This window comes from Acipenser ruthenus, chromosome 19 (genome assembly GCF_902713425.1).
Source record: "Acipenser ruthenus chromosome 19, fAciRut3.2 maternal haplotype, whole genome shotgun sequence".
In the NCBI taxonomy this organism is placed as follows: Eukaryota; Metazoa; Chordata; class Actinopteri; order Acipenseriformes; family Acipenseridae; genus Acipenser; species Acipenser ruthenus.
This window is the reverse complement of record NC_081207.1, coordinates 21,255,929-21,276,188: the sequence shown is the minus strand read 5'-3', so window position 1 is coordinate 21,276,188 and position 20,260 is coordinate 21,255,929. Positions and strand designations below refer to the sequence as shown.

Here is a 20,260-nt window from a genome sequence, read left to right as displayed (position 1 = left end):
AATGTTATATATTTATTGAAGTTAATTAGTTCATTCTTTTCTGTTGAGTCCCGCTGGCATAATCGTGTTCAGTCTATTATCCATTTACTTTCTTTTATTCTTCTATATGTCGCATTGTCTAATTTGAGCTGTTCTAATACTACAAACTTTACATCATTTATGTCATGTCCCTGACTGGTGAAGTACTATTGGTTCATTCATTTTTTTATTTCTAATTAATGAAAGGTGGTTCTGAATTCTTTTATATAAAGTAGTTCCAGTCTCTCCAACATATTTGATTTAATCACATTTTTCACAGGCTATTCCATAAACAACATTGCTATTTTTACAGTAGGTATTAGTTTTTAGTGGATATGTGGTGTTCTTATGTTTAATTATATTTTTACTTTTGTCTATGTATTTACACACTTTACATCTACTAGTGCACATGTTCGTAGAACCTATTTTGTCAATTATTCTTTTATGTTTACTGTGAACTAAAATATCACATAAATTAGCTTCTCTTTTGACCTTTTTATCTCTATTTTTATAATCTAGTAGATCATCTCTTTTTAGTTTATCCACTTTTCTTAACTCCGTCTCTATAATTCTTTCTTTGTATCCTCTTTTTTTAAGATTTGTTTTTAATACATTTCTTTGTTTTACATAGTCACTTTCTTTTGAGCATATTCTTCGTATTCTTATTCCTAGACCCTTTGGGATTGCCCTTTTACTGTGTATCAGATGTGCAGAGGACATGTGTAAATACTGGTGCATGTCAGTAGGTTTACAGAAGAGGTCAGTCTCAATTGAACCTTCTTCAAGTTTTACTATGGTATCTAAAAATTCTATTTCTTTCCTTGTCCATCGAAGGTCCACCTTAATATTACTGTGTATTTCATTTGCCATTTTATGAAACTGGAAAAGAGATTCTTCTCCATGTGTCCAAACCCCAAAAATATCATCTACAAACCGAATGTATTCTAAAGGTTCTCTTTCCGATTTTCTAAGTAATTGTTCTTCCCATTTTCCCATGTATGTACTGGCAAAATGCATTCCTAATTTAGATCCTATTGCTGTACCATCGTTTTGTTTGTAATTCTTATCAACAAATGTAAAATAACTGTTTTCTAAAACTATGTTGATCATGTTCAGTACCTCTGCTGTAGGTATTGATTTATCTAGTCTATTATCTAGTCCTTTTTGACAAGCTTCTAAAGTTTCTTTACGAGGGACACTTGGGTACAAGGATTTTACATCCATGCAAAATAAAATTGTATTCTCTGGAAGGTTGTGTTTTATTGATTCAAGTCTTTTTAAAAATTGTGTTGTATCCTTAACATAGCTTGGTAATTTCTCAACGTGCGACCTAAGTTGTTTTTCTGCTATTTCAGCTATTATGTGTGTTGGATTATCAATTGTACTGACTATATATTGAAATAAAGATTATGAAACAAAAAAAAATGTCCATTTCTGTACTGTATAACTGTATACATTTATTTTTTATTAACTTGTGATGTATGAATTGACGATGAGTATTTGGGTCGTCTGTTTTTATGCTACTGCATGTTTTTCAAACGGCATTTCCTTTATTCTTAAGTTAATGTGGAACTATAAAGTTGGATCTGATGTTCCGGGGGAATATGATTAAGTGTTGTACTGGGTTCGTGGTGGTTAAGTAAAGTTGTATTTGTTTCTTGTCGCTCATTCAAAACGTGTTTCTTTTACTCTACAGTACATTTAAATATATATATATTTTTCTGTTTAATGTTGGCTAAAGATAAAATTGCTTCCATACAAGTGGGATGTTAGTTGGCTACAGCAGCAGCTCCGAAGAAGAAAATGAAGTTATACAAAACGGAAAGCGAAAAGGTGAACATCTCCAAAGTGACGACAGCTCGCTGGATAATAAGAGATCCAAAAAAGAAGCAGGTTGTCTGTAAGTTACCACAAGACGTATTATATGTAGAATATGTGTTGTTATTATTGAAAACAGAACTGACCCTGTTAAAATGGTTGTAGTATTACAGTTTTTTTTTTAAAGGAAGTCCTCTTTTTTACGAGATATAATCATCTGTACATTAATATTATTAATCTGTGTTGTTTCTGAAAGTAGTAACAGTACTATTAGTAATGTGTTTGGTTAGCTGCATCTCCAGCAGCAAGCATACTGGGAAGAAAGCTGTCCATACCGATAAACAGACTAATTTAACACCGTCAGTTTGGCCTTGATAAAAATATAAACCGATAGAAACAGTCCGCTGGTTGTTACTATTCACTACAGCTTCCACATGTGTTTGCTTTATACTGCATGAGTTTGGTAGTATGAGAACTGTAAACTGTTGTTCTTTCTAATTAGTAAATCACAGTAGCAAACGGTATTTTTACAGTCTTTTTTGGATGGGGAGGTTTAAAAAAAAAAAAAAAAGATTTTTAAAAGCTGCCAAGAAGAATACTTTGTTAGATAATTGATTTTGCACTGCCTCCCTGTGCAGATTGAAAGTCACTCGGCTCCAGTCAGTGACAGACAGCAAAAAGTCCTCCAGCCATGCGAAGGGAGAGGAAGCAAGGCCACTCCAGAAGTGTTTCCTAGAGCAACGAGCCCGCCTGCCCCTGCCAGGCAGCGTGCTGAACATGTTCAAGGAGACCGAGGAGAAAGAAGTGTTTGAGGACAGCACCCAATATGGAGGACGGATACGCTCCTTTGCACATGAGCGAGGAAACTGGGCCACTTATGTCTACCTGCCATGTAAGTGACTTCCATTTTGGGAGGGTGGCGGTCTAGTTCTACACTAAGCCACAGTGCTTCCCAGTCCCTCCGCTCCAACCACTAGCCTATAGGAGTGAGCCACTGTGAAAAAAAAAGGTTGGACACCCCTGCCCCAGTGGTTAGACATGAAGGCTGGGAGGACTGGACCACACTCACAGTTCTTCACTTGTAACCATTATGCCACACTCCTAGTCCTAAACTCATACCACAAGACAAGAGTCACCTCAGCTCTTACTAGTAGGGAAGATCAGTACATTTCATTTTCTATACTGGAGTTTCAGCCAGTTTACTGGAGTTATGAAGTGGAACAAATATTGCTGACAAAAGTATTCAGCAGTAATAAAAATGTAGTATTTTAGACACTGTAAATGTGCAGTACTGCTCCAGATTACCCATGTGTATCCTTATAATTTAATTTAGCCGCAGTAGTACTACGGTTTATTATATTCTCAGTGTTGTTTTGTAAGGGTCATTCTTGGTTGTTAATAAAGTACCACTGCCTGACAGACCTAGCTGAAGATGAGTCTCTGGAGCTGGCTGATCAGCTGATCTCTGGTGCTGGGTCCCATGGTGTCTCGCTGACCAGAATGGAAGAGTTTCACATCAGCCTATCACAAACTGTCATTCTGCGCCATCACTGGATAGAACCCTTCATCCTGTCGCTGAAGGAGGGTCTGGCTTCTGGCAGAAGGTATTAAATCCAACTATGGAATGTTTTGTGGGTTGTTAAAATTGAAGTTTTTAACATAAGTAAATGTAAGTTAGAGTTTAGATTTACTATATTCGTTTTATGTTTTAGTTAAGGTGCCAGTATTGTATTGTTGGTAATACATTCGAAAACCAAGATTGCTTCTGTCAAACTATCAAAACATCCTTCATATATGCGTATGTGAATGCAAAACTGGTTTGTTACTACTCAGAGGTGCATTAATTGCCATTTTACTTTACTCAGACTGATTGTTTATTAAATATGGTATTCCTGAACACAGAATTGTCCACTCTCCAAATATATGCATATGTGTTTTTTTTTTTTCTTTAAATGAGGAAGCCATCTCTCAAGTGTAGTGGTACTGCAAAATATTTACATTTTACATGGAAAACAAACAAACAATTGGGGGTAGGGCATTTATTACCCATTAACCTCAATCAAACCCTTTGTTCACTACATATAAACAAGCACAGGTTTTAAATTTTTGGTAGCTAAGGTATGTGTGTACGTCAATAATATGTTGCATTACAGTAAGCTGCACTGTTTAATGATGTTTTAACTGTATATATATATATAAAAATAGACCTACTGTATTTTAGAATGCTGTTTTAAGATACAATCTGATTTTCACCCACTTAGTCAGCGGCTAGTAAGCCCTCTCATGTAGTGGATATCAACTTGTATCTTACAGCACCCCTTATTCTCTCTCTCGCTCTCTAGATATAGTTTTTGCTCTTCTAGGTTTTTATGTTCTTTTAATGTGGGTATCATACATTTTGTGTTTACTATTACGATTTATAAAAACAAATCAATAAAATTCCTAAAAGGTTAGTTTCTTTGCTGCTGTGTTCCAGGTTCTTGTGTGTTGCAGACAGATTGAAGGTCTACACAAACCAGGAGAGAACCCGGTAGGTTTAATTGAGTTTGAAATGTGGGGATTCATAATAACAACACCAAAATGCTTCAATACTTGTCTTTTTCTAACGTTAAGGTAATCCAACAACATTTAGAAGGTAGTTTTTAAGAATGTTAGCAAGTCTTTAAAGTTTTGTTACTGAACTCGACAGTCCTGGTTGCACACTGGTTTTTCGTCTAGGACCTTCCTGGGGCTGGAGGTGAGAGCAGGACATGCTCAGATGCTGGAGATGGTCCGAGCGATCGACAGGACCATGCAGGAGTTCAACCTGAGCACATTTCACCAGGTCAGTGGGGTTCTATGACAGAAATCCCATAACAGGCCCTATTCACAAAGCTTTAACGCTCGAGGTATTTAACCACCCAGCTGCCCAATTATTTTGGCAATTTCCATGTTAAAAATGTTGGTTTTTTTGCAGATTTCATTCTTAGCCCTCAAATAAGCAATTTAGACAGTTTTCAAAACAGTTTTTGTATACAACACACTTTTTTATTGTGATTATGAAAAACTGAAATACAGTATTTCAATATAACTTAAATAACAGCAATGTGTTTACAATTGTAGCATTATAATATAGATCACAACAACATCTTTATTTCCCAATGACAGCATTATATAAGTAATATACCTTTTTTCCAATGGCAGCATTATAATACTTGTGCAGGCATATCACTTTTTAGAAATACTTTTCTGTGTGATAGATTTCAAAGCAGACACACGTCAAACCCTCATCAATCCCAACATCTTTATCTAGCACATATACATCAGAAAACTTGAGTCACAAATATTCAGTCGCGTCATATACTGTATCTTTCCCAGTTTCAGGCACGGGTGTATAATGCTGTTATTATGCATTATTATCTATGAAGTATGTACAATAAATAAATAGGTTGTTTTGACCAGTACCAATCCTGACGAGGCTTCCTTACAACCTGTAACACCAACAAATAAATAAAGAAATCTCATTTTATTCTCTGTAGCTACAAAGCCATCAATTTTTCACTCTCAGCTGTGTATATACAGATGACCCAGTCTGTCAAGCACATTTTTTAGGGATTGCTGCCATCTGCCAGTGAAAAACAAAACTGCATACAACTTTTTTTTTTTTTTTTTTTTTATTGAAGCACGTTAAAAAGACGTTAAACTTTGCAGATGCACATATGCACGATATTCTCACGGGAGTGACAAATTTGGACTCTCTTGCACTCCACGTGGAAATCGCGGGATAAGCAGCTGGGTGGTTAAAGAATGTGTTTTGTTTTTTGTTTTTTTTTTTAAATAAAATATTTATGAATCCGTTGTAGACGGGTACTTTTATTGTATTTATAAAAATAGATTTTGATAAAACATTAGAGGCGGCATCTACCCAAGATAAAAAGGGAGGTTATTTCCAAGACGGGAGCGGTCCAAACTGACAGGCAGATTATTAAAAGCTAATAAAACAATTCTGGGATCAATCATCTACTTGAAACTGGGCGAGCACTGGGTATTACTTGATGTATTTTATTTGTCTCTATTGTGTAATAGCTATTTAAAAATTATATTAACCAATTGAAAGTGAATTGACACAGGTTTCATTATCCTCAGCCTTCAAACCAGGTGTGCCATTTTATCAACAGGCTAAGCCATTCCAGGTTTTACAATAAGCATTGAAATAATCTAATTGTAAAACATGGAATGGTTAAAGCTGCTATACAAAGGTAATCATCATTTTTACAATATTTTGCTTTATTAACGCATGATGAAGGAATTAGCCAAAATGTTGATCTGCTTGATTTTAGTTCAGGCTGTAAGAATAGCTGGCCTCTAACAGTACGTTCCTCTGTGCTTTCACAGAATCCATCATTCCACATCAGCCTGGCCTGGTGCGTGGGTGACTGCTCTGAGAGCCTACGAGGGTGCTTTCAAGAACTGCAGGTAACAACCATCAGGACAAGCTTACCTGTATTGCACATATAGATATTTAATGTATTCATAATCAATATTATATTCTGTTTTCTTATAAGACTATAGTTGATGATTTTGAAGACAGTGCTTCCCTGTTGAGATTTTCTGGACATGAAATTCGCTGCAAGTCTGGGAATAAATTCTTCTCCTTCCCGCTACTCTGATGTGGAGTGTAGATCTGCAGGAACTGGACATAAAACTGGAAACGGATGGTATCATATTCACCCCTTGTTACATCCAAACTACACTAGGTATCCATGCATGAACAACACAGGGAACTGAAGCTGCAGAGAGATTATGGGATTTTAAAATTGCCTTTTACATTCCATATTTATGAAAATACTGTAAAATAAAATATTTTTAAAATATTGTTCCTTTGTTACAAATTTGCAAGGCAGCATATTTGCTGGTGAGCTGTGATACTGCAGCAATTGCAGGGCTACATTTTAGGTTAGTTTGGTCCACCCTCCCAAGTAAAACCTGTACTCCTTATGAGATTAGAGATCTGAGCTCTAAGAGACAGGACATGTACCAAATTGGCACTAGCCTACCACGTTTGGAATGCACATTTCCAAAATCTAGACAAGTACAGTACAATGACAACAAAATTCTAGAAAAAATAATGTTCTATTCTGTAGCCATTGTTAGTTTTGTCATCTTGACCTGCTTTCAAGCTGCTGATAAAAATGTCTGTAATAACTGTTGTGGAAATTGATTTGACAGTACCAGTGTATCCTCTGGTACTGGCGAGATCCCAAAAAGAAAGTAACAAAACAAGTGATGATGTATAGTTGCTTTCTTCTTGTGAGGGGGGGGGAAAAAAAAAACTACAATTTAATTATTTTTTTGTTTATTGGGAAAGTACATTTAAAAAATCAGTAATGAAAACATTTGGGGGGGAAAAAAAGACACCTTGCCATTTATATTACTAGACATTCATACACAAAACCTAAGATTACTGACAGGCTCTTTTTAATCCTGTGGCTAGAAAAAACACTGATAATGCACATTGTTCATTGTCTCCCTGCTCTATGCAGACAATAATATAAAATTTGGCCCTCAATCATGGCTGCTAGACGAGGTTTACCATATACAATATTTATGCCACATATTCATCTGCGTTTTGAGTATCCAATGGGGAAGATGCTATAAGCAGTTGTTAAATCTTGAATTCTATATACATATCCACACCAATGACTTAATTTGGTCTTATTCTGTTGCGGAGCAGATGATTGGTTGTTTTAATTGATGCGTGGGATTTGATATCAGAGCATGACCTGGATTCCACTGTTGGCACTGATTGGTGCTTATTTTATTTATTTTTTTAGAAATTAGGCACACAGGCACATGAAGGTGTAAACTCTTTGTGCAAAAACCAGTAAAGGAAAGATACGGTCAATGGATACATTGTATAGCAAGTGTTCTGCTAAATACAAAGGTACACAAACTCCTGCCTTTCTAGTGAAAGTGTTTTAGATGCTGGCTGTTGTCAGCTCAGTCCTAACATAGCTGGACTATACCCCAGGTTCTCCCATAACTTTCTGAAGCGAGTTCACAGGATTGGTCACTAGTCCTGGTACATAAATCATGAATCGAAAGACAGTTGTCATCTTTAATATAATTATTAGGTGCAGCAAGGCAAGAGGTACAACTTGCTACAGAATGGAAACATGTTTCCCCACATACCACTCTTAATAATCATAGGAATCTAGAATCGCAGCTTAACAAAAATAAAAGGATAAGCAACTTTAAGAGCAACTTGGTAGGGGTATGAAATACCACAGTTATGTAAACTAATATATTCTTATTGTTTTGAAGCACGTTGTATAGCATTTAAAAAAAAAAAAAAAAAAAAAATCCTGGACCTGCATTAAATAAAATGTATGGCACCACCATTGCAATACTTTTATACTGGTGACTTTTTGTGGCCTTAATGCAGCACTCAAACATGCATTCTAAGTTCAACTGATACACCTGCGTGTTACAATTAACCGTTCAATTAAGAAACACCACATTTGTTCTATGTGGTATTTCTTAGACCGACTAGGGGCAGAGTGTTGCAGGGGGGAAAGGTTACACTGGTGTACCAACTGAACTTAGAGAAGACGTGCTTGAGAGCTGTACTGAGACCACAGTACTTTTGAGTTTTCAAGTGTCTCCAGGTTGTAATGTCTGAAACATAAAATGAAATATAATGTGGTAAGTAAGGCTGGGGTTCTGAGTGAGTTATTACATGCATGAATTCATACATTGCTGTGGGATTTGCAGTAAGCTATACAGACTATTTAATACAATTAAAATGAACACATTGTCAAAGTGTAAGAGCACTTTTGGCAGACAATTAGCTTACCGTTTCAGTTTCCCTGGGAATTTGTAAAGGCCAAGGATGAATTAATCTTTATACAAGGGTATTTCACACAGATAACTAGTACAACCCACAGTATACATTTTCAAAATAATTATAGCACTTAAGTGAAATAATATATCTGGGCTCTTTCATTTAGTTTCATGTTTTGACCTAACAAAAATAAAGCTCCAAATTTTCTAACAATTTACACTTATACATTATAATAAATTGTGACACAATAGCTATACATCACAATTACAGAAAGCAAGATACAGTATTTTCTGATAAAAATTTTACTTGAAAACCTAATAAGGAATCGGCCACTGGAACTCTGAAAATAAAAGCGATATCTTTGAAAAAATAAACATGTGAACACTCCCCTCTTAGCGTTCCGGTAGTCTCAAATATTGCAGTAGCATCTCAGTGGCGGTACTTTGTTTAATCTTGGATGGTGAGGCAGAAACCCAAGACGTACAAGTCCTCCCTTTTCACAGTGTCAGTAAATAATGTATCCGAGCCACCAACAACTGTTCAATCAAGATCTTCTATTCTGCTGTCTGGCTGTGTTTCTGTGGAAATCTCTGCTGGGCTGCTGCAGGGGAGGCTTTTGTCTCTGGTAAAAGCTGTATATTAATGCTTCAGAATGTGGGGCTCCCTGACTCTTCTTAAAACCATTCACCCTCTAGTACTGCACTATAATATATATATATATATATATATATATATATATATATATATATATATATATATATATATATATATATATATATATATATATACACACACACACACACACATATATACTTGTTTACAAACTTCTCTGTCAAGACAATTGATTTATATAGGAAAAAATTTTCTAGAACATCTGTTGTGGCCCTCTACTCCATGTGGCTGTAATTCATAGATATTAGCTTTAGCAACTGTTTTTTTTATTTTATTATTATTATTATTATTATTATTATTATTTTCAAGATATTTCACTAAATAGAAAAAAATCAGCACTTTCATTAAATAAATTAAATCTTTTAAAATTATGAAAGCATTTATTGAAACTGCTGTTTCTGAACACACTCCATCAGATTGGGTCATGAGGCCATGTAAGAATGATGTCACCATTGGTCAGCATCCTTCAAGTCCTGTAGCTATTAAGATAGTTCCCATAAGAGGAAGGGACTTTTTTGATGAATTTATCTTTTTTTTTTTTTTTAGATAAAGTGCACCCCCTACTTAAAGGGGGAGTCTGAATGGAGATGTACAACATTTGCAGTTGGGCATTCCAAATTTGGAGAAAAATATACAATTTTATCATTGTATACACACTGATGAAGGTTTGTGATTTTTCACGTGGATTAGAACTTTAATCTGTTCTTCAAAAAATGAAGCTGTGAAATGAAGAATAAATAATGAAAATTATGTTTTTCAATTAATTTGTTTTTCCTATTAGTGCGGACCTTTGTTACATTGTTTTCAATTGATATTCATTTTTGGGTCGACGCACCGATGAGTTAAAAGACAAATTTGGAAATTGAGCACACTGGTGCCTGCTGTATAAAACAAAGCTGGTGAAAAATAATAATTGGACACGCAATTATTAAAAATAAATAAAAAATAAATGACCGTTGCTGCTAAATTTTTTTGCAATTAAACAAAATTCATTACATTGCTATAACACTTTATGGAATGGAATTCCAAAAAACCTGGAAAGGTGTGACTTAAATAGAAAGGCACAAATTGTTTGTAGCATATTGTTAGTTTCGGCAGGGTGGTGTGACCATGACCAGTTTGACAGAAGCCATGGTGAACCAGGTTAAAGCAAAAGCTGTGGGATGTAATCCATAGTTCTTGGGATTCAAACAGGACCAACTTCAATTTCAATGGGGTTTCGAAGAGGTCCCATTTGGAGAAGAGCAAGAACCATTTCAGGTGAACTGTAACATTCTGCATGCCAATAGGGCCTTCTTGTTGCAAGTAATTGGATTTCTTTGGAATCTGCCCGATGTAGGACCTTCTCAGTTTATTGCTCAAGGTGTAAACAGCACCTGTTTGACATAGCTGATGGTAGTTAAATTAGAAAGCATTGCAATGTGCTCATTGCCCCTCAGCTCCTTGAGTTGGACTGGCTGTTTCTGCTGCCCAATCCAGCGCATACACTGCATGGCACTCGCCAGGTTTACTGTGCCATCCCCATCCCCAAACTGGACCTTGGGGTCCTTGTCAGGAAATTCAGAGTAGACAAATGATTCAGGAGTGTCAACCCCACTCCCGTACAGGCAGTGTACAGCCACCCTAGGGGCCTCAAGGCTGTACACCAGCGGCTCTGTGTTCTGGCGCATCAGCCAGCCATCCTGGAAGTGGATGTCGTTGTAGAACTGCTGGTAGTCATGGAGAGTGTAGTTGCCCTTGGGTGTAATCACAAAGACCTGGTCCGCAGGCCAGGTGTTGTTGTAGGGTAGCAGCCAGTTGGTGGAGACAGCTGAGCGCTGCTGGTCGCGAATCTTCAGATTGCTGATCACGGGGATCCGGTTGTTGTCTCCTGCAGGTGGACAACAGGGAAATAAATCTGCTGTTATTGTTAAGATAGAGGAACAGGGTAGATCATGAACTAAATGCTTTTGTGGAGGTTTAAGGCAACAGACTGCCCATCTTCTTTAGTCTGGAATACCAAAAGGTCAACAGTAATGCAGTATGGGACAGATTATTCAATTTTTTAGCTAATGTAAGGAAATATTTTTGTTATTAAGTCTTCAAAGAAAGAGTATGCGCCTGGGAGAGTCGTACCTGTGGCTAGCACATGCAGGGTTTTGGCCACTCCGCCCCAGGGTGGTCCAAGGGCCACATAGGCCTTGACATAGTGATCCTTCCACTCCTGCGGCTGCTGGTTGAGAAAGTAGAGAGTGTACATGTTGCCCATGCTGTGAGCGATCAGGACCACAGGACCCCCAAATTTCTCCGCCATGACCTCAATCATCTTCTTCAGGGCTACAAAATAGTCATGGTTCTCATCTGCCAACAGAAGAGTAAGATTTAAAAACACTACTGCATAAAACACAAAGTCACAGCAAGTATTAAAAGAGGAGTCACTGAAAACTTGACAGTTCAGCCCCCAACACTATATGGGAAACCTCACTATGACATCACAGCTGCACACTCTGCTTCCGAGCAGCAAACAAGTCCCCATTGCCAAGTGTGGAAATGTATACTTCAGTTAAATAATCAATGAAACAAAATATACAATATGTTTTGTCTTCATAATGAACTGTGATATATTTATGTTATATTATTATTATTATTTATTTCTTAGCAGACGCCCTTATCCAGGGCGACTTGCAGTCGTAAAGAAATATATTTCAAGAATCACAGTACAAGTAACAATACAATTAAGAGCAAGGAGCAATATTGAGCCCTTCATCATTACCAGTTATTTATAAATAAAGTGTTATTTATAAATAAAGTCTTGTCTTGTGTGTTATTACATCATCCTCACTAATGCAAATAACTACAACAATGGGACACTACTCTCCCATTGTTTTCTATGGAAATCAGCCATGATACAGTTAACCCAAACCATTACTTTAAAAGCAGCACAGAAACCAGGACCAGAGGACACAGTTGGAAATTAAGTGGAGACTTGAAAGGAGACACTTCTTTATACAAAGAGTGTTGAGGGTATGGAATGGGCTATGTTACTGAGGCAGAGACACTTGGGTCCTTTAAGACCCAACAAAGATGGGACTAATTAACAACTCCTGTTCTAAGATTACTGCTTACCTGTGCAGGACTGAATGAAGTAACACCACTTTGACCATCAGTAGTCTAAGCTGAGAACACTACACTCATTTCATTTTTTGACTCAAACTAGATTTGAACCCTGGGCTCCAGAGATGAGGCCAGTAGACTGTCTCGCTCTAAGGGTTTGTGTGAGTTTTTGGGTTTGCACTCACTCGGGGCTTTGCGCCAGTCGTAGGGAGCCCCCCGCACGTCATCGTCCCGCGTGTACCCCCATTCCACCATCGCCTGCACCAGCATGTAGAAATAGATTCCTGCAAGACAGAAGGGACCTAGGCTAGTTTCACAGGGTTAGGCAAAGGTTCCTTTTTTCTATTTTATTTTTTTTAATTGATTCAGGTTTTGGGTTTATTTTGTATCCATAACTTCCAAACGTTCAATCAGAATTCACCTCGATCTGTGTTCATGTATTTGAGTATCTTATAGTGTTCCTGTAAAACTTCTGCATTCATCATTTTTACCTCTTTCAAAACTGCTGACCTGTACAGAGTTCTAGGAAAGATAATATACAAGTTAAATAAACGTGCGTACTACCATCATTCCGTAACTATACACAGTCCTCAAAGATTTAAAGGCAGGTCCGTGTTTGTATGCCTGTCTGTGTGTAAGAGGCATTTGACTGGGTTTCACAGACACCAGTTATCTTGGATTATTTTACCAAAGTTGTCATTAGGCAGTCCATGATTAGTCCAAATCAGGGTCTGTGAAGCCAGCCAAATATGTGTGGGTGGGTGGGTGGGTGTGTGTGTGTGCACTTGTGCAAGTTCATGGGAGGGCTCAGAAACACCCCCAGCACAGGGTTAGAAGAGGTCATCACTGTATAAATAGATTGTCCCATAAAAGCCATTCCAGCCTTTGGCCTCTGCTAACAAGCAGGTTTACTGACAAACTATCCAGCTGATCTCTTCTGTTTGTCCATATTTTTCCATCATGCAATTGTCAAAAGACTAGATTAACCCAAGTTCATGTCTTTACAAGAACCCTGCAATAATCTCAGACGGATGCTAGGCGTTCAACCTGGGGCTTCCAAGGGCAAAAATCAATCCCCTCAGAACATCTACTGTAATGGTGCATGCCATTAACTATGCTTAATAGAGTACATTTATCCCTCTTGTGTTAAAACCGTCATACATATTGCTGAATACAGGTACATACAGTTGTTTTTATATACAGTATTGCTTTTTTATATTATTATTATTTCAAGTTATACATTTCCCCATACAAATATTAAATGAAGCATTCAATATATTAATGACAACAGATGTAAAAGTGACTTTTTTAAGGAGGAATGCTGTGAAGATAATACGATTATTTTAATTAGTGAAACAAATATGAAATAATTTGCTTTTAAAGAACGGAAAGGCCTTTAAGCTGGGATGGGATTTAAAGGGCATGCCTATGGTGGGGCAGCAGTGTGGAGTAGTGGTTAGGGCTCTTGACTCTTGACCGGAGGGTTGTGGGTTCAATCCCAGGTTGGGGACACTGCTGCTGTACCCTTGAGCAAGGTGCTGTACCCTTGAGCAAGGTACTTTACCTAGATTGCTCCAATAAAAACCCAACTGTATGAATGGGTAATTGTATGTAAAAATAATGTGATATCTTGTAACAATTGTAAGTCGCCTTGGATAAGGGCCTCTGCTAAGAAATAAAGAAGAAGAAGAAGAAGAAGAAGAAGAAGAAGAAGAAGAAGAAGAAAAAGAAGAAAAAGAAGAAGAAGAAGATGGGACTAGATGTCAGCACTCAACACCACTTTCTTCCAAACTACAGGCCAGAGCAGGCCCTACACTATGCAACCTCACTAATGACCAGCATTCCTAAATTATATTAAAATATAACACTGCAATACGGACAACACACACCAAAGGTAAATGAATGTGTTTCTTGTAAACACAGCCTGGGGTTCTGTGACACTTTAACGCTGAGATAATCAACACCACAGATCAAAGCCTACAAAATAGAACAAAAGATACATAACATACAAAAACAGCAGCAGACTGAAGTTGGCCAGAGTGCCCGTTCCTTACCCATGCTGCGTTTGCTGGGGTCAAGGTACTCGAGGGGGAAGGTCTGTCCGAAACCCGGCACCCTCACATCCACTCCTGGAGGGGACTCTGTCGTCTTGCTGGTGTGGTTATACACCAGTCTGAATGAAGAAAGGGACAACAAAACAACACACCACACTCAATTGGTATCTGATTATGTTCTATTATGCAATGGCCAACCAACTGGAAAACTTTAAATGTATGCTGTCATAGGATGTCATGTGATTCACTACTAGACCTATATCAGTTGTGTGACAGTAACGATACTCTAATGTCACGATACGTATTGCGACATGATATGTATCACAATACATGCGATGGTCCTGATGGGTTACTTGTATGCTGCATAATAAGATCAAATGATGATTTAAGGAAGGACTACACACTTATTCTTCATTCGAAAACCACTAGGTGAACTACAATGAGCTACACTGTGCTTTTATTGCCCACATTGTTAAAATGGTAACACAGCATAACATCCATAATGTGGTACGGAACAGAAAAACCAGAGCACTTCTAACGTGGTTTTTTTTTTTGTTTATTTATTTATTTATCTTTAATCGCTTCCTGCAGTGATTGAGTGCAAATCCCAGTGCACTAGAGCGGACATTTTGAAAAGAGCTTTGAAACAGACTTTAAAAGTGTAACAGTTTAACAATGAAAAGAAGTTACAGGTACGGTACGTTATTTAAACAGTTGTGGCAAAATGTAGGGACACATACTACATTTTTCAGAAACCCGCTACTTACTCTTTAAGATGACTTGAACTATATAACTTGGTTGTTTGGTTACAGTTTTGTAAAATGAACACTGTGTTTTACTTCTTTTAAAACATAGGACTGACCAGGGAGGAACTGAATAGGGTTTGCAGGACTTCTAAGTTCATTTTCACACTGCCATCCCAACTCATTTTACCCCAAATGCTATCCTTGGAATCTGGTAGAAGGATCAGATCAGGGTTATATTGTATATACAGAGTTCAGACCATACAGTAAAAATGTGAAGGAAACAGTTTATACAAACGTTTCTTTGGAACAGACTGTAAATAATTTCATTACACACGCATGGGGTTTTGATAAAACACAGAAACTCACATGACAGCCCCGTGACAGACAGCAATCTATTTGGAGTCTTGCTGTGGGTCACCAAACCGCTCCTTTTTTTATCATTAGTTTATCATCAGAGCATGATCCTTTTCAATGACATGAACCCACTGCTACAAACATGACTAAGAGACAAGGCAGATACATTCACAATAATACACAAATTACATGTTAATAAGAGTCAGACCATTTCTAATAACTGGCTAAAATTAGGCCCGAGGACGCCTGCGTTACCTAATTTCTGAACTGGTTGTGATATTGCTCTAATCCTGCTAGCCATCTGTGGTTTCATCAGTGACATCCATTCCTCTCACCCCCACCTCCACCCATATTACACAAAAAAAATCTTCTGTTTTGTAGTATTGATACAAGTGGGTTTAAATTAATAAAACTCACACTTAATAAAGTCTCTGTCTTACCGGATGTTATCAATCCAGCAGTCAATGACAAGTGGGATGAGTAGCTCCAGATTCAGCCAGAGGGTGAAGTAGTCCTCGGTCTTCTTGGAGCACATGTAGTGCACCACACTGGGCTTGTCCAACTTGGCTTCCAGCTGGTTACCCAGGTCACCCGGGACTGCGAGACAGAGCGGACACAAGTCAGGGCCTCCAAACTGGCAATGTTAATGAATGAGATGCACAAAATGTGCCATTACAGGATATCTATGGACATCATAGATGCAAAGAATGTCTGTCCATCAGTTAGATGAGTCATATACTGTATGGCACACTGAGATTTCCCCTTGCAACACTCTGCCCCCAGTGGATGAAGGAATACCACTTGTTTTATTTCTTATGATGTCTTTCTTATTATTATTTTTATTATTATTATTATTATTTGTTTATTTAGCAGACACCTTTATCCAAGGCGACTTACAGAGACTAGGGTGTGTGAACTATGCATCAGCTGTAGAGTCACTTACAACAACGTCTCACCCGAAAGACAGAGCACAAGGAGGTTAAGTGACTTGCTCAGGGTCACATGGGATTTGAACCAGTGATTTTAAATTGAGATGACGCGAGGCACACCTGCAGCAGTTTTCTTACTTTTATTTGAGTATACGGGGTAAATCAGTGTCCAGTTAGCATAATCCATTATGCTATATCAGTACTCAATTTCTTCACACATCGGAAAAGGTTCCAACTTCCAGAGCTTATCCCTAACTTTACACCTTTAAGTGGAGTGGGTCCAGGTTATTTTTAAAATGGTACATTGCCTTTCTGGGTCCTTATATGTTTTATATACTTTTGTGCACAGTAAATATGGCAATTATATATATTAAAGTGTTAATCTAGTAGCAGACAAACACCATGACCTAAGTGTCTTTTTAAATTCTTCACTGTTTAACCACGAATGGAACACGGTGATCCATACATGCCAACTGTCCCTATATGGTCGGGACAGTCCCGATTTCCTAGCAAATGTCCTGCGTCCCGATGCATAGGAAGAAAGTCCCGATATTTACCCATAGAAAAAAAAATCATTTATTCTGCACCGTAGATTTAGTGAAAACCACACGCTGTGCTGTTTGTGCGGCTGACACATCTGCGATCACTAACTTATACAAAGACAAGAACGCTTCATTATGTCTATTTTTACTGTCATGATGGTCCTGTCGTGTGGTGAACAGTTTCCAAATGTTGGCAAGTATGAGTGATCTGCATTTAATTTCTGGAGAGATCCCAGAAGACAGCATTAAAAAATAAACATCATCAAAACTTAGATATTCTGACTCACATCCGAATTTCCCAGCCTGCACTGCAACAAAGCATGACATTAAGTAAGCAATTAAGACCGGACACAGAGGGCATTACCAGGCATTATACTACCATTTGGGTAATGGGGCCCGAGACGAAATATAACTCAATATAACGTACTGTGCCTCTATTTTTGACGGTTGCTTAAAATTCTATGACATATTCATTTAACCTCTGGCAAGTGTTTTTCTCAAAAATTGTGTTTTTACTCTTTTCCTTTAACCAGTCTTGAAAAACATGAATTGCCCAAGCTGTATGTTTTCTGATATTTTTTTCAGTTCTTTCTATTTCAATTAAATCAAGTCACTGTTGGGTAACGCTCCCATGTCTAGCACTATTAGTAGTACTGATGGTAGGTTTTTCAGTTTGTCAGACAGTACTTCTCTCTGTACTACTTATAGCGACTGTAGACATCTCAGAGATGACCGACCAGAATTATCCCGGGTTTAAAAGGCATGTTGTATGCAGACAGGCTAAAAGAATTGAATCTATTCAGTCTTGAACAAAGAAGACTACGCGGTGATCTGATTCAAGCATTAAAAATTCTAAAAGGTATTGACAATGTCGACCCAGGGGGCTTTTTTGAACCTGAAAAAAAAAACAAGGACCAGGGGTCACAAATGGAGACTAGGTAAAGAGGCATTCATACCAGAAAATAGGAGACACTTTTTTACCCAGAGAAGTGTGAGGGTCTGAAACCAACTCCCCAGTAATACTGTTGAAGAGGACACCCTGGGATCCTTCAAGAAGCTGCTTGATGAGATTCTGGGATCAATAAGCTACTAACAACCAAATGAGCAAGATGGGCCGAATGGCCTCCTCTCATTTGTAAACTTTCTTATGTTCTTCTTATGTTCTAGAGGTGCTCGCATTTTCCGGGATGTTTTGATTTATCCATTCCTCAATTGACATCTTATTAAAAAGGTTGAAATTTACTTTAAACGACATTTTGTTAATAGCTGATGGAGTGATCTTGTTTGATTTATTTTTGTGATGCGGTTACAAAGATTCTAAGGGCATATATCAGGGATTATATCCCTCTAGCTCAACCGTATTTACAATGCGTGGAATCTTTCCATTTAAGTATATTTACAGTTATCCCACAGATACCTATTGTTTATACATTGTCCTGTCAACAGCTCTTCACGTGACAGCCACATTCCGCTCCTGCAGTCACATGACTAAGATTAACCGCCTGTAGCCGGGCTGCTTCTCTGCCATTACCTCTGGATGCAGAAGTCACCAGCCAGTTTAAGTCAAAGAGCACATTTTATTTGTTTTAGAAAACTGCTCCAAACAAGTGTGTGTTGTTAAAACAAATGTGTTTGTTTTCCCTGCGTTATTAAACTTAGGCCTGTACTCAAGCATTAACGCTACGTACAAAATTAAAAAGCACTCGACCTCTCATAGTACGACTGTCTACGTAATTATTCTACTGTTATATAATATTATTCTATTGTTATATGCAGTTGTTATAGGCTCATATTTAATTACATTAAGCTATGGATATTACTAACAACAATGACAAACATTTTAATTACAACACAACAATAACAAACAGCATGCCAATTACACAATACACGTACACAATATTTATGTACCTTTGGCGTATATCTTCTTATTATCACAAAAGAAATATAACATTATCATAGTAAACAAAAACACATTGTAAAGTCAAAGTATTAAACGGGTAACTTTGTTGTGTGCGGTACAGACTACACATTGTTGATAACATATTTTTATAAGTCGATCAGCCTGTACAATAACAACTTAAAATAACATTTCAGATGAAGACTTACTCAATACGACTGGCGGCCGCTTCTGACAGATCTTGCCAGTGCATTCTTTATTAACAGGACTCCCAGAACAGAACAGGAGAAAGGGGTAGACAAAAAGCAGTAACAATCCACGGATGGAAACCATTTCTTAAGCGCATTACGTGACAGTAATTTCACAATTGGCTCAGGGTGAAATCCAGAGCCCCGTCGTCTATTTAAATGCTGTTGCAAGAAACCAAACTTTAACAACCACAGTCAAATTTGCAATGTAACCAACCAACACAACCCCGAAATTGACATCCAGGCTCGACTGGGCAAGCGCAGATGTCATCGAGTGGGAGGAGAAAGGTCGAGCAATCAACACAGTCACACCGAGCAGACAGCTGATGCAGAAACAAAGTGAAGGAACATAAGGGTGTCCAAATTTCACGAAGAACTGAACTAGGTAGTTGTAGCTGCTTGTGCTGGGTTATCCATTATCAAATTGTGCAAAACCAAGTTGCTCAATTCAAAACTATTTGGACACATCTGGTTTAAAGCTTGGGGGAAATTGCTGGAAAAGGTCCCATATCATACAACATGTCATGTGTGCTTCTGGGAAGCTTGATGTGATGTAACACCCCTCCCACCCTGAATCTTCCAATTAGAGTACAGCTGCTCTGATATACAAGAACAATAGCCATGTACTAAGCTTGTGAGGCTTGCATTCAAGTAACCCATGTAAACGTTTACCACAGTAAATTTGCACAATAATTGTGCAGTTTTCACATTCTTTTCCCAACATTTACAACATTTACTGTACAGCAGTTTACCATAGTTTGCCTTATTTTTTAATATGCTTTGTCATACATCTCTACAATGCTTACCTATGCTTTACCATGTTTTCGCTATGTTTTATTACACTTTGCTATGCTTTACCTCTGAACTTTTATAAAGTTTTATTTATCTGAATGTTCAACATTACGGAGCACGCCTGGCTGCAGTGTTTGTCTGCAGCTACTGGAAGTCCACCATACTTTCTTTGCTGTATAGAGAGAGACCCTTTCCAGTTAGACCTCTAGTTTACACACGCAATGCCTTATCACTTCAAAAAAACGATTCATGGTGCTGTTCCTGTACATGTGTT

General features: G+C 37.7%; 2 protein-coding genes across 3 annotated transcripts; one reads left to right on the top strand and one right to left on the bottom strand.

The window, feature by feature from the left end:
• The first annotated feature begins 1,603 nt into the window (after window positions 1-1,603).
• On the top strand, window positions 1,604-6,691 carry usb1 (U6 snRNA biogenesis 1). 2 transcript variants are annotated; one of them, XM_034040687.1, is made up of 8 exons: window positions 1,604-1,653; window positions 1,760-1,918; window positions 2,475-2,728; window positions 3,257-3,440; window positions 4,313-4,366; window positions 4,555-4,660; window positions 6,211-6,291; window positions 6,381-6,691. In XM_034040687.1, exons 2-8 carry the CDS (start codon window positions 1,785-1,787, stop codon window positions 6,483-6,485), a joined length of 918 nt encoding a protein of 305 aa, XP_033896578.1. In that variant the 5' UTR covers window positions 1,604-1,653; window positions 1,760-1,784; the 3' UTR covers window positions 6,486-6,691. The 2 variants fall into 2 exon arrangements, with proteins under 2 accessions (XP_033896578.1, XP_058848592.1); XM_058992609.1 differs by having other exon boundaries at window positions 1,639-1,918.
• A 463-nt stretch (window positions 6,692-7,154) lies between these two features.
• LOC117424392 (phospholipase A2 group XV-like) lies at window positions 7,155-20,196 on the bottom strand. The gene is made up of 6 exons (XM_034040686.3): window positions 19,156-20,196; window positions 16,019-16,175; window positions 14,479-14,597; window positions 12,610-12,708; window positions 11,447-11,671; window positions 7,155-11,201 (listed from the first exon to the last, which is right to left on the bottom strand). The coding sequence occupies exons 1-6, from the start codon at window positions 19,277-19,279 to the stop codon at window positions 10,690-10,692; spliced, it is 1,236 nt and encodes a 411-aa protein (XP_033896577.1). The 5' UTR covers window positions 19,280-20,196; the 3' UTR covers window positions 7,155-10,689.
• Window positions 20,197-20,260: the final 64 nt, after the last annotated feature.

Bases quoted from the DNA above. Each gene is read 5' to 3' on its own strand.
- LOC117424392 (XM_034040686.3), bottom strand. From the start codon at position 19,279: ATGGTTTCCATCCGTGGATTGTTACTGCTTTTTGTCTACCCCTTTCTC. The intron at 16,176-19,155 runs GTAAGTCTTCAT...TCTGTCTCGCAG, and splicing joins GCGGCCGCCAGTCGTATTGA to TCCCGGGTGACCTGGGTAAC. The intron at 11,672-12,609 runs GTGAGTGCAAAC...TTCTGTTGGCAG, and splicing joins CGACTGGCGCAAAGCCCCGA to ATGAGAACCATGACTATTTT.
- usb1 (XM_034040687.1), top strand. From the start codon at position 1,785: ATGTTAGTTGGCTACAGCAGCAGCTCCGAAGAAGAAAATGAAGTTATA. The intron at 4,661-6,210 runs GTCAGTGGGGTT...GTGCTTTCACAG, and splicing joins ACCTGAGCACATTTCACCAG to AATCCATCATTCCACATCAG. The intron at 6,292-6,380 runs GTAACAACCATC...TTTTCTTATAAG, and splicing joins GGTGCTTTCAAGAACTGCAG to ACTATAGTTGATGATTTTGA.